This window comes from Mchenga conophoros, linkage group LG22 (genome assembly GCF_057382185.1).
Source record: "Mchenga conophoros isolate Kocher_MC1m ecotype Shallow Benthic linkage group LG22, M_conophoros_male_GT1.1, whole genome shotgun sequence".
In the NCBI taxonomy this organism is placed as follows: Eukaryota; Metazoa; Chordata; class Actinopteri; order Cichliformes; family Cichlidae; genus Mchenga; species Mchenga conophoros.
This window is the reverse complement of record NC_140546.1, coordinates 30,941,382-30,955,442: the sequence shown is the minus strand read 5'-3', so window position 1 is coordinate 30,955,442 and position 14,061 is coordinate 30,941,382. Positions and strand designations below refer to the sequence as shown.

Below are 14,061 nucleotides of genomic sequence, written 5' to 3'. Positions count from 1 at the left end.
TGACTCAATGCCCCACAGCTGGATACTGGAATGCCTAGAATTGTACAAGATCAATGGGACCCTAAGAGCCTTCATCAGGAACTCAATGGGGATGTGGCGCACAACACTAGAGGCCAACTCCAAGCCCATAGCACAAGTCACCATCAAGTGCGGGATCTACCAAGGAGATGCCCTGTCCCCACTGCTGTTCTGCATAGGCCTGAACCCCCTCAGTGAGATCATTAACAAGACTGGCTACGGATACCGACTACGGAACGGAGCAGTTGTCAGCCACCTCCTGTACATGGATGACATCAAGCTGTATGCCAAGAGTGAACGAGACATCGATTCACTGATCCACACTACCAGGCTATACAGCAATGACATTGGAATGTCGTTCGGACTGGAGAAGTGTAGTCGGATGGTAACAAAGAGAGGGAAGGTAGTCAGAACTGAGGGGATTGAACTACCAGAAGGCAACATTGCAGACATAGAGGACAGTTACAAGTACCTGGGGATCCCGCAGGCGAATGGGAACCATGAAGAGGCCGCTAGAAAAGCTGCAAGCACCAAGTACCTGCAGAGGGTCAGGCAAGTCCTGAGGAGTCAGCTGAATGGTAAGAACAAGATCCGGGCCATCAACACGTACGCCCTGCTCGTGATCAGGTACCCTGCTGGGGTAATAGGCTGGCCAAAGGAGGAGATAGAAGCCACTGACATAAAGACAAGAAAGCTCCTTACCATGCATGGAGGGTTTCACCCCAAGTCCAGCACCCTGAGGCTGTACGCTAAGCGGAAGAAAGGGGGCCGGGGACTGGTGAGTGTCAGCACCACAGTCCAGGATGAGACAACGAACATCCAAGAATACATTGGGAAGATGGCCCCAACTGACCGAGTGCTCAGTGAATACCTCAGGCAGCAGAAACCCAAGAAAGAGGAGGGAGACAAGGAACCATCATGGAAGGACAGGCCCCTGCACGGTATGTACCACCGGCAGATAGAGGGGGTGGCTGATATCCAGAAATCCTACCAGTGGCTGGACAAAGCTGGACACAAGTGTAACTTATAAATACATGTTCATACTTTTATTACACAATCAGAGAGAAAGAAACAGAGAGAGAGAGTGCAGGACAGACAGACAGGTGACAGTCTCAGGTGTAGACACTGCTACAAAACAGCACAAGAGAAGGAAGATTTAGTGTTTGTGTTATTACGAGTGCTAAACAAGAAGAGTTCCCAGATGGTACAGTGGACACATGTGTGACTCCTGTGATTAAAGCATCTTTCTTTCAGCTCATTCAAACACACGTTAAAGTCCGTTTGGCTCGACACCACCGAACAGAGGCAGCAATATAACATAGCTAACATTAACAGTGCAGTGGATCCTGCTTGTGCCGTGATATTCAGGACTGCAAACCGAGCAGCATCACCCACTTTCAGCTTGTTGTGTTTGTGGATATATGACTGACTTTAATTATCCATAAAACCATCACATTCTCTGTAAGTTTAGGGCCAACTATATATATATTTTGAAGTAGAGGCTTTAAAAACCAAGTTAACGCTGAAAGTACAAACATCACTAATGTCACATAACTTTGCCGACATGTGGCCAACAGTAATGTTTTAATGTTCTTCATTATTAAACATTCACACATAAATAAGTGACATCATATTCAGTACTTACTTTCACTCTTCGGCCGCTCCCTTCTGCCGTATTTTGCAGCAAAATTATCCACACCCACCGCCGCGCTATGGATTGTGGGATATATGGGACCACGAAGCGTGCACCGGACCACGCTTGATATTTGGGGAAATCGACGGTGTATTTGGAGTATGCATTTGAAGTACACTTCGAATTGGGACAGCCGTCGTCGCGTGGCTGTGACATAATCGCACTCAAAATGCGTACTTCAAGTGTGCGGTCTCTTAATTGGGACACAGCCTGTGACACCTGTGCTGTAATTGTGGTTAACTTCTGCCTTCTGTCTATCAGCATTGCACATGCACGAAGGACATCCTGTTTGTACAATAATCCAGTCTAGAAATAATAGATTCATTAACAGGTTTTTCTTTTTTTTCTTTTTTTTTTTTTTTGCCTGTCCCGTTTGGCTCTTTTGCCATCAGAATTGTTGTCTAAAGGCAAAGAAAGATGCCCAACGGATTTACTTTACCAAATTGACCATCCCAGCCTTGCTGTAATGGTCCATTTGATTCACCTTTTATTGTTTATTTTATTTTCACTTACTGAATACGGGACAGACTTGACTGGGGGAAAGAAGGGGAGAAAGAAAGAGGGAAAGAGAAACAGCTGAGAAGAGGGACGGGGAGAAGGGCAAAAGACAAAAACCAACAGAACGGGCAGAGAAAAAAAAATGCATATATCAATCACCTGGATCACCTGCTGAGAAAGAAAAAAGAAAACAAGCAGAAGAGAACAAGAGTAATAGAATAAACAACATCACAATGATATATGGGAATATGACAGTAAATACTAAATATTAAACATTATTGTGCAGCACATAAGATCAACAGAACACAGTGTGCTTTGAGGTAGGAGCCAAAAAGGGTGTAGTTTGTGGGTGTGATCACCCGTGTGTACACCTGTGAGCATGGACGCGCTTGTTTTTTTTAAAAAAAGGTTCCTTCATGTAATGATCTGCTAGAGGGTGTGGGGGGGCCACAGCCCCGTCCTCCAGGGCATGAAGCAGGTATGGAGGAGATCAAAACTCCAGACATCCAGAGGCCCCCAGAACACAACAGACCAAGGAAGACCAACAAATCAAATCAAATCAAATCACTTTTTATTGTCACATCACATGTGCAGGCACACTGGCACAGCACATGCGAGTGAAATTCTTGTGTGCGAGCCCCACAAGCAACAGAGATGTGCAAACACAACAACACAAACGAGCAAAATACAAGAATGGCCAACCTGAAACTAATAAATATATGTACAATATATAATAGTGTATGCATTTCTGGATGTGTATACTAAATATTTTCCTACGTGTGTGTGTGTGTGTGTGTGTGTGTGTGTGTGTGTGTATACACATTTTTACAAATTAAATAGTAAAAAAATAAAATAAAATAATAATAATAATAATAATAATAATAATAATAATAATAATAAAATATATAAAATATACAGAGTTGAATATGTGCAAAACAAGTGGCATTTATATACAGTGTGGAGTGCATAATGTTGAAGTTCCAGTAGTGAAGCTGAGGTGTCTATGACGTGTTCAGCAGTCTGATGGCCTGATGGAAAAAGCTGTCTCTCAGTCTGCTGGTACGGGACCGGATGCTGCAGAACCTCCTTCCTGATGGAAGTAGTCTGAACAGTTTATGGCTGGGGTGACTGGAGTCCTTGATGATCCTCCCCGCTTTCCTCAGGCACCGCTTCCTGTAGATGTCTTGGAGGGAGGGAAGCTCACCTCCAATTATCCGTTCAGAGCACCGCACTACTCGCTGGAGAGCTTTGCAGTTGTAGGCGGTGCTGTTGCCATACCAGGTGGTGATGCATCCAGTGAGGATGCTCTCAATGGCACAGCGATAGAAGGTCCTGAGGATGCGGGGGCTCATGCCGAATCTTTTCAGTCTCCTGAGAAAGAAGAGGCGCTGCTGCGCCTTCTTCACTGTTTTGTTTGTGTGTACTGACCACGTAAGATCCTAAGCCAGGTGTACGCCAAGGAACCGGAAGCTGCTCACTCTCTCCACAGCAGCGCCGTTGATGGTGATGGGGGTGTGTACTTCTCTGCACCTCCGGAAGTCCACTATCAACTCCTTTGTCTTTGCGACGTTGAGGGTGAGATGGTTGTCTTGACACCAGTGGGTCAGGGCGCTGACCTCCTCCCTGTAAGCCGTCTCATCACCGTTGGTGATAAGACCCACCACTGTAGTGTCGTCCGCGAACTTCACAATGATGTTGGAGCTGTTAGTGGCTGTGCAGTCGTAGGTGTAGAGTGAGTACAGGAGAGGGCTCAGTACACACCCCTGTGGAGCACCAGTGTTCAGTGTGATGGGGGATGAGGTGATGCTGCCCAGTCTGACCACCTGGCGTCTGTCAGACAGGAAGCTAAGGATCCAGCTGCAGAGGGAGCTGCTCAGTCCTAGATCCTGCAGTTTCCTGTCCAGCTTCGAGGGAACGATGGTATTGAATGCTGAGCTGTAATCTACAAACAGCATCCTCACATACGTGTCTCTCTTCTCCAGGTGTGACAGGGCAGTGTGTAGTGTCAGGGCTATGGCATCATCAGTGGACCTGTTGTGGCGGTATGCAAACTGTAGAGGGTCCAGTGAGTCGGGTAGTGCAGAGCAGATGAAGTCCCTGACCAGCTTCTCGAAGCATTTGCTTACGATGGGGGTCAGGGCTACAGGTCGCCAGTCGTTCAATGAGGAGATGGTGGAGGATTTGGGTACAGGGACGATGGTGGCCATTTTGAAGCAGGCTGGGACTACAGACAGAGAGAGGGAAAGGTTGAAGATGTGCGTGAAATCTCCAGCCGCGCCACTGACCCAGAAAGAGCTGAGGAGAGTCCCAGATGAGGGCTCACTCAGCAGCCGCGGAGCAGAAGCCAGGGGGAGTTGCAGTGACGCGCCCGTGAGCTCCGCCGGCAGCCAGCCGTGCCTGAGTGACTGAGCCCCAGGCCGACAGGCCGGGGGCACCCCACCTCCGAAGTGGCCCGAGCGAGCCCCAGGCTCCAGGCCCCGATAAGCGGCCGCCAAGGAGTGTGTACCTGGACGCCCATCCCCGGACACAAAGAACCACCAACGCACCGATGTCTGAGGGAGTCCGCCACTGGCAGGGGAAGTGGTGGTAGGGGGAGATAGGCCTCCAAACCTTGGAGGGCCTAAGATGTCCCCAGAGAGGTGGCGCCTGACACCCAACCTGACATATAGACACAGAAATACAGGCACACACATATACAAACATCCATTCCCACCCTCATGCTCGGGCTCCGGGGGTCCACACACGAACGGGAAAGACGCCAATAGTCACACACACACACACACACACACACACACTCCGTCCACTCCTCTTCACACTCCACTCACTCGGGTAACACAGGGGTAGGTCCAGGGAATCTGTACACAGAGACACGAAGGGATAGTAAGGTAAATCGCTGTGAAAACACTTCAGAAGTAATTGAGCTGGGGTTACACTGACGAGGGTCGGCAACGGTCCAGCGACGAGAAACACAGGGCTGCCATCTTATAAAGGAGCTGGATCACTCGTGATGAGCCACAGGTGCGTGGGCCAAGGGCAGGAGCCCACAGGTGAGCTCCGCCCAGGCAGACGGAGGAGGGAAAGAGGGGAAGGGAGAGAGCAGCAAAAAAATCAAAGAATACAAAACATATGTAGCCATACCGAGCCGACCGGGTAGGCACAGGGACCCTGACAGACACAGTGATACAAAGTTCTACAATTAACTCAGCATGGGAACCACAAAGCACCAGCCACCTTGCCATACAAATTTGGATCTTGGAATGAGATAGTGAGTCATTGTAGTGTTCAGATAGTCTGAGCCCAGTCCAAAACAAGAGAAAAAAGTAGCACTGACCCGTATTATAAATTTTATTTATTTAGTTATAATTCTGACCTTTTGTCACGGCTGCCGAGGCGAGCCGTGTGGAGTTGGAAAAAGGACCCAAGAGCAAGCAGTGTATGAAAAGATTAGTGGAGTTTATTTACAAGGTGTCAGTGGCAGGAACAGAAAACGAATAATGAGACAAACTAACGGAAACCTAAACTGGGAAAACTAAAGAGCAACTAGAAATCCACAGGACACGGGGTGAAAGGCAGAGAGACGCAGACTGACGGAGGATACAAAAACGCAGAGAGACACAGATGAATGCAGAAAAGCGCGGACTTACATGGAGTAATACAGACGAACCGGCAACAGGCAGGAGAACACACAGGGCTTAAATACACACACACACCAGTAATCAGGGGATAAGAGACAGGAGGGCAACACAGCTGGGAGAAATCAGAGCTGACGGGACAGGGGAAATGTAAACTGAACACACACACATCAGACATGAACCTTCAGAATAAAACAGGAAATTAACAGACAGAGAACCAGACAGGACACTGAACTTGACAGGCAGACTCACAGTCCGAAAAGGCCCAGACGGACAAGGTCAGGGGGCCGACCCGGAGGCCAAAACAGTTCAGTTCCGGGGGCCGACCGTGTGAAAGGCAGCGGCAGTGGGGCAGGTCTGGAGGCCGGCCACGCAGTAGGCAGTGGTGTGGAAACAGTTCTGGGGGCCGACCGTGCAGACGGCAACAGCGGCGTGGAAACAGCTCTGGGGGCCGACCGTGCGGACGGCAACAGCGGCGTGGAAACAGCTCTGGGGGCCGACCGTGCGGACGGCAACAGCGGTGTGGAAACAAGTCCAGAGGCCGGCCACGTGGAAGGTAGTGGCGGCGTTCAGGAGGGCGTTCAGGAGGGCGTCCACGGTGGCGGAGATGCCCAACAAGCGGCCTGGCAGATGACCGATGACACCTTTTTTGTTTGCCATACTGAGAGAAAGAGGCAATCACTGTATGAAACATTAATTTTTACTGAAGCTATTTGAAATGGTCTAAAATACATTAAGGTGACATCTGTGTCCACATAGATAGATGTGTTAGATATTGCTAAATTAACTTGTATTTTATTATTATTTCATAAGCATCAGATGAAGAGCCCAAAAGAAGAATTTTGCCCAGGAAACTCAAATCCAGTAAATTTGGCTATTAATTATAGTAATGATAATTACTCACTGCCAGGGCTGGACTGGGACAAAAAATTGACCCGGGCATTTTGACTAGAGATCGGCCCACCAGGCATTATAGGAAAAACCATAAAGCCTTTGAATGAAAACAAATGTTGTTGTGACAATGATGTACACTGTCTTGTTGGTATATATGCACAAGTCTAATAAACCTACACCATCCTCCATATTCTGGTATTCTAAATCGTACTTAGCAGAAACCAAAAGACTGCTTGGTGGAGTTAACCTCCTAAACTATCTACAACACATGGTGGAAACCTGACATTAAGGCTACGTTCACACTGCAGGCGAAAGCGCATCAAATCCGATTTTTTTGACCCTATGCGACCCATATCCGATCATGGTATGACAGTGTGAACGGCACAAATCCGATATTTTCAAATCCGATCTGGGTCACTTTCGTATGTGGTACTGAATCCGAAACATATCCGATGTTCCAGAAAGCGACTGCTGTGTGAATGGTCAAGTCGCATTAAATCCGTCTTTTACATCACTGACACAAGACAGACACCAATTATCAGCGCCAGAGAAGCGCCTGATAATACATCGCGAACGCTTCCTGGCCATCCGGTGAAACTGCTGGGAAGACAACGTTGGAGAAACGTTAACATTTGATTTGGACTGCATAATCTGCAGATTCTGACAGAAATGTGCAACTATCATTTGAAGCACCGCTCCTCTAAAACAGCAATAAGGATAATTATTAGGTTATTTACATTATTATGTAAATAACAAAATAAGTTAAAGCAAAAATTGGGAAACGTAAAGTCCGAAGTCTTTATTAAGGGCCATCAGTCAAACAATACTGTTTGCTCTGGGTCTAAACAGAGCGCGTTGTGTGTGACATCTTCTTTTGCGCATGCGGGCCGCTTTGAGCGTTCACACTAGAGCGCGTTTGCTGTTGCATTTTATTTGTAGTGTGAACGAGCAGACAAAAAAATCGGATTTGATCAAAAAATCGGAATTGAGCATTAAGACCTGCAGTGTGAACGTAGCCTTTGACAGAGAAGACTAAAGGTGAGACATGACCATTACTGAATATTAAAAATAATAAATGACAGATTTAGTGATATTTTCATAAACTATTCATTTACCACATCAATAAACAGCATGGCAGGGCAAAATATTTTTTCTAACATGGCAACCTTTAAAAAGTGACATAACATGACTTTGGTTGTAAGATTCAGATAATGATTTATTAAAAGCCAAACAGTTTAAATGAGAATAAGAAAGAAAAATATATTTTCTGACCCCCTTTCCCTATTAATGCCCTACCTGGCCCCCCTGGCAAAACTTTGTCTGACCCGCGCCTGCACAGTTACCAGCTGCCAGCTACTTAGAAAAGGATCTTTGTGTTATTTGTCTCTCAGAAACAGTTCATAACTTCCCTTCAACTCATTCGTGTCACCTAAAAGGTAAACCTGTTTCTCCGTCACCTGTTCAGCTCTGATGATTCAGTAAGGACATCTCCTGGTTTCATCTTCATGTTTCCCTCTCTCCAGATATCCAAACAATATCATGACCAGCAGCTTTTAAGGCTTTGGCTCCAGCAAACATCAGTTGATACTAGAAATTAATATTAAATACATTCTAACAACAGCTTATCAAGCTTAAATGTGCTGCTGTTGTTTATCCGCTGGTTTCCTCTTTCTGGGCAAAGTGGGCAATAAACAAACAAGAGAGAAAAGCCGATCAGCTGATCATTTATCAATTTCATGATTGAAGTATCAACAGGAGAGGGAGGGGGAGAGAATGAGAGAAGTAATATTAATATTTTCTCTCAATACATGATGATTCCGTTTTTACAGAACGGTTGGCAACTCTAATAACTAATTGTGAATAAAATAAAGTTCACTATCAGTAATATCATAGCACCCGTCTAGCAGTATAAAAAATCCGTCATGCTAGCTGGTACGCAGTACAAGTTATTTTAACTGGGAGGAAATAAAAATGTGAAAATAAACTACAACTAAACTTGGTTTATATCTGACCCACTCAGACCAACTTCTCACCTGCCCCTCGGACCGGCCGCGCCTCATGTCTCTCCTCCTCCTGCCTCCCTTATCCCTGATCCACCTGCTGGCCTCCACCACTTGCTAATGTTACTGAAACTGTGGAAGCTCCGCCATAGAAAACAACTGAGTTCTTTTTACACATCTGCCAACATCTGGCCAATCTGGCCACCACCTGTCATTGTTTACAAAAAACAAAGCAAAACGAAACGAAAAATCCCCATCTGCGCACCAGGCAAATGCCCAGTATGCCCCGTGGCCAGTCCAGCTATGCTCACGACTGCTAGTACTGCTCACTACTGAATTATACTGCTAATTGGGAATAAAATTGATGAACGCCAGAAAATAATTTGGATCATGTCTTTATGAGACGTAATATCATCACCTGAGCTCTGTAAAGCTATTTAAATATTGCTAGATTATTGTCCTCCCTTAACAAACATGCTACTTCTATCTATACAGAAACTTGGTGGCTTACTGTGTAAGTCACATTTATAAGGAAAAGATTCATAATCAGGGAAGATCATAATCGGGGTATGTCCACATTAATAAGTGACAGAGAGCGGAACTAACAGCCCTCCCGTTGTTCAATAAAAATGATTTAAATATAGCTCATCCGAGGGTTACTCACACTTTAACGATGGTATGGAAACCAAAGGATCCACAGAGAAAATGTGTTTTCTTAAATTGTGTAATCTGTAGTCTATGAGGCAATAAACCAGCTTTGTCCCGGTGTGACTGATTTCGAAATGGGTGGTTTCCAAACTCGAACATGGGTATGTGAGGAACTCTGCGCAAACCACGCCTCTCCACACCTTTGTCAGAGATGACGGTATCACGTTCCCTGGTAGCAAACGAGTATGTCACGCTTGTTACCTGTGAGTGAAACGGTGAAAAAGCTCTCACCGATAGAGTCTACGCATCGTTTGTACGTGTATTATATGAAACTGAACCAGAAAGCGATTTCCTCGTAGATCGGGTAAGTCATTTAAAAAAGTATCATATTTTACCAGATGATGCGGTAAAAACAGCTTAATCTTCGCTGATGTTATTTTTTTTATTATCTTATAAGTGAATAGAAATGAGACATGGCTAAGTGTCTTGTAATGTTGCTTTATATATGATGACTTTCTAAACTATAACTTGTTATACTTTGCTGATTATATCACCACACACTCTGTCTGCAGATTGTTAATGTTTCCCAGTCAAACATCTAGAATGATTTCAAAATCAAAGGTGCTGGTTTTCCTGCTGTTTTTCACTGGTATTGGTGTGTATGTCAAAACGGGCTACCAATTGACTCATTATGCTGTGGACCAAAAGCTGTGTGCTTGCATAAAATGTTTATCAGAGGATAAGCAGTTGCTTCTGGATCGATCGAATAGAAGTGTTCAACCATTTTTGACTGCAAACATAAACCTCTCACAGAATGAATTCAACTGGTGGAAGGTAAGTAGTCACCAGGAAAGGATGACATTTTTACACACCTCCCTCCAGCTCATTTGGTCTAACAACATAGTTTATTTGAAATGTCTGACAGGATTTGCAGGCTGAAAGCCGTAGCTTCAGAGTTTATGAAACAACAGTGGCCAACTTGTTTCAGATCTTCCCAAAGAATCCAGATGTTATACAACCCAAATATGACCACTGCAGGACTTGTGCTGTGGTGGGTAATTCTGGTAATTTAAGGAGATCGCATTATGGACCGCTGATAGATTTACATGAAGTTGTCATAAGGTACTTTCTAAGCTAAAGCAATTTTTCTTTACCATTAAATTCAAATTCAAATTTTATTTGTCACGTACACAGTACGATATGCAGTGAAATGCTTAGATATGCAGTGAAATGCAGTGAAATATCCCCTCCTACACAAAAGATCCAAACTGATGTGAAATATATCCCTTTGTGCTTTTTAGAATGAACACTGGTATTACCAGAGGCTTTGAAAAAGACGTTGGAAACAAGACAACTCATCATGTCATGTATCCAGAGAGTGCTGTGGATTTGGATGACAACACCCATTTTGTACTGTTTCCCTTTAAGATACAGGACTTTGAGTGGCTCATTAATGCCTCTACAACAGGATTTACTGGAAGGTGAGTTCTCTTTTTCAGGGCTACATGCACATGTATTTGACATTTATTTAACGAGACTCAGTGTCTCATTTACAAGAGAGACCTGTTTTAGACAACATAATTAAATGAAAATAATAAAATAGAAAAAATAAAATAGCAAAATCTGCCTCATTAAGATCAAGTTCCCAGTGATGAAAATCAGCACTGGGACGTCTTTTAAATCTACAAGCAAAATCAGTTAAGCGAGAGAGCTCAAAGTCTTTCTGTAATGTATTCCACGAAGACAGACTTCAAATGACGGCACCTTTAAGCTCTCTACAAACTGATTATCCTGAAATCATACTATGACTACATTTTTATGCAACATGCAGACAGATGAAGTGTCCTCATAACAACTCATCTTACTGTAGTTCATTTACGTATGCTTTTGTACTGTTCTTAGGATTGTGACTTAATATAAAGTAAAAATTAAAAAATTAAATAAAGACTCTTAATGCTTGTTGAAAAGTTATTTTATGTGAACCATTTTTAGGCAGTTGTGCAGCCACTAATTTGGGCACATGAAAATCATACAATCATTTTGTACTTTATTTTGTTTCAGATAAAATATTCTGATTTCATCTGAGCTTGCCCAGCTTTCTTCTTGGTCCCACCAATGCCACCCCATTAAAAGAAAAAATAACACTCTAAGGTTTAGATGTTACAGTCAGCATACACTACCTTCTTCTCTCCCAGCTGCTAAAATTACCGACACCTGCTACTAAGCAAATTATCTCGAAATATTTCCCCTAGATTGTCTTGCAGTACAGAATTTACATCAAATGCAAAAATAGAATGCCACTGCATGAATTCAACATGTATGCAGATTAAAAGGATTTGGCTGATGGATGTAGTGTGAGGTGATATAAGGTGAATTTCTGTATCAAACCATTACTCTGATCCTTCTCCATGTTCAAGACGGACCATGCCTTTTTTAGCTTTGTTTTTGTTAAACACCTACTTCATATTTTTCAATGTCATGCTGTTTCCAACAGGTCATATATGCCAGTGAAATCAAAGATCAAAACTAACAAGGATTTGGTGAGTAGCGTCAATGGCAAAGCTTCCTGGTGGCAATGGTAATATTTAAAAATAAAAGCTGTTTAAAGGCTCATTCTAATTTCTAACAGGTCATGGTGGTAAATCCAGCTTTTATGAAATATGTACATGAGGTTTGGCTTGGAAATAAGGGACGTTATCCATCCACTGGCTTTATGGCTTTGATTCTTGCACTTCACATTTGTGATGAGGTAAGTACAAAGTTTTCAGTTTCTGAAGTGCCAGACGTACAAAATAAAATATGATTTTTATTGTCATACAAGCTGGTCCATTTGAGTCTTTGCTAATTTGTTCTTTTGTTCTTATATTGCTCTCCTAAATAAATGTGCATTTCAAAAGTTCAAAATGTCTTTAGTGAAGATCAGAGCAGGTTTACCCACCAGTACCACTTGATTAAAAAACTCTGGTTTAATCTGTGAATGGTTAAATTTCAGTTCACATGCCCTATGAAAGTGAAAGCTGTTGCAAGTATTTCTGATGTGTCCCCTTCTTAAATTGACTAGACTACAATCTAGAAGACATTCCTTCATGGAAAGCTTTTTAGCTAAACCTCTCAATAAGAGGTTTTGTCATTGTATACTCATGGTATAATCATAGTGTTTCCATTTAGTGCTCAGGTCGCTGTCCAACTGTTCATTTCATTTTTCAGCAGCCATTGTTTGGATTTTAGTTAGAAAAGGGACATTTTGTTCATGCATTTGTTTCCCATTCATTCATATGTTCATTTTTTGTCTTCCTAGGTTGATGTGTTTGGTTATGGCGCTGACAGTGATGGAAACTGGAGTCACTACTGGGAAATACTCACAAACAAAAGGTTAAGAACTGGAGTACATCCTGGAAATTATGAGTATAACATCATCCAGCAACTAGCTCAGCAACAAAAAATTAAGTTCTATGAAGGCCTAATGAAAAAAATGTGATTGAATGCCATACACCCAGTAAGGAAAGAACTGAAAGCCAAATGGATGTGTATCTACAACTATAGTAATTTCCTAACCCTCCTAACTTGACATTGATATTAGGAATCTTTAGGAAGGACTAGTAATCATGAAAGGTGTTACGTTAAAGAAGTCTTTGGATATGTGACATTTTGGTAGGTCGCCCCCCCCCCCCCCCCCCCCCCCCCCCCCCCAATCCATAGCTTAAATTAACCATGTAAAAAAATTTACCCAGGGGTCATACTCTTTAGTAGTTTCTAACATCTATGGTTCTTAAGAAATGAAGTATTTTCTTAAGAGTTGGCAGAATTACAAGAAGACAGACAACAGCATTATTATTCTTAGTTAAAGTAAGCTGTTTGCATGAAAAAGAAAATGGTGTGGTAAAGTGACTTATAACATAGAGGGTGTTTAATTCAGTCACCAAATATTTGGATTTGTAGAATTTTACAGGGTTGATCTCCTTAAACTTGCGTTATTGTTATTATGCAAGTGGAGAGCTGTCATACTCTCAGAGTAGGAAGGACTCAAACACACAAACACAAACAGAGGCAGGCAGTCTTTTCGTTCATTTTTCTGAATGACTGAAAATTTGGTTTAACCTTAGTGTACTTAAAGTTGTTATTGTGAGTTTCCCCATTCTATTTTGACAACAGGAAGAATCTGTTAGCTAGGTAGCAAAGTGAATCTGTAATTTACTTTAAAATGAAAAAAAAGAAAAAGGTTTGCTATTCCTTCCTATTATGTAAGGGGTCATAATCTAGAGAACAGGAAACTACAGAACACAAAGTTGATTTCCTTTTCTGATATATCAGGCACACTGAAACAGTGCTATAATCAGAGTTAAACAACTACATCGCTTAATGAATGAATTGATCACTGAATGAATCTTTACAGTAATAGACTGAAAGGATTCGTGGTGATTGTTTTTAAAATATATAATAATAATTTTTTTAAAAAACATTTTACACCTTTCCTTAGGTATTATCCCATAAGGGTATGGATAAAGTAAGCAGGTAATGTTTAGACCTTCCACTAGCTTTTTGAAGAACTAGTTGTCATTGGAAGATAAGACACACACACACACACACACACACACACACACACACACACACACACACACACACACAGCTTGAAAATGTCAAACAAAATAACTCCTGTCAGTATTTTTTATTCTTTGCG

The 14,061-nt window shown here is 42.9% G+C and overlaps 1 protein-coding gene across 2 annotated transcripts; it reads left to right on the top strand.

The window, feature by feature from the left end:
• Nucleotides 1–9,619: 9,619 nt before the first annotated feature.
• Nucleotides 9,620–12,901, top strand: LOC146549720 (CMP-N-acetylneuraminate-beta-galactosamide-alpha-2,3-sialyltransferase 1-like). Of its 2 annotated transcripts, XM_085261939.1 has the most exons (7): nucleotides 9,620–9,747; nucleotides 9,956–10,217; nucleotides 10,309–10,505; nucleotides 10,685–10,864; nucleotides 11,878–11,923; nucleotides 12,013–12,132; nucleotides 12,682–12,901. In XM_085261939.1, exons 2-7 carry the CDS (start codon nucleotides 9,963–9,965, stop codon nucleotides 12,859–12,861), a joined length of 978 nt encoding a protein of 325 aa, XP_085118065.1. In that variant the 5' UTR covers nucleotides 9,620–9,747; nucleotides 9,956–9,962; the 3' UTR covers nucleotides 12,862–12,901. The 2 variants fall into 2 exon arrangements, with proteins under 2 accessions (XP_085118065.1, XP_085118066.1); XM_085261940.1 differs by lacking the exons at nucleotides 9,956–10,217; nucleotides 10,309–10,505 and having other exon boundaries at nucleotides 9,639–9,747; nucleotides 12,682–12,899.
• Nucleotides 12,902–14,061: the final 1,160 nt, after the last annotated feature.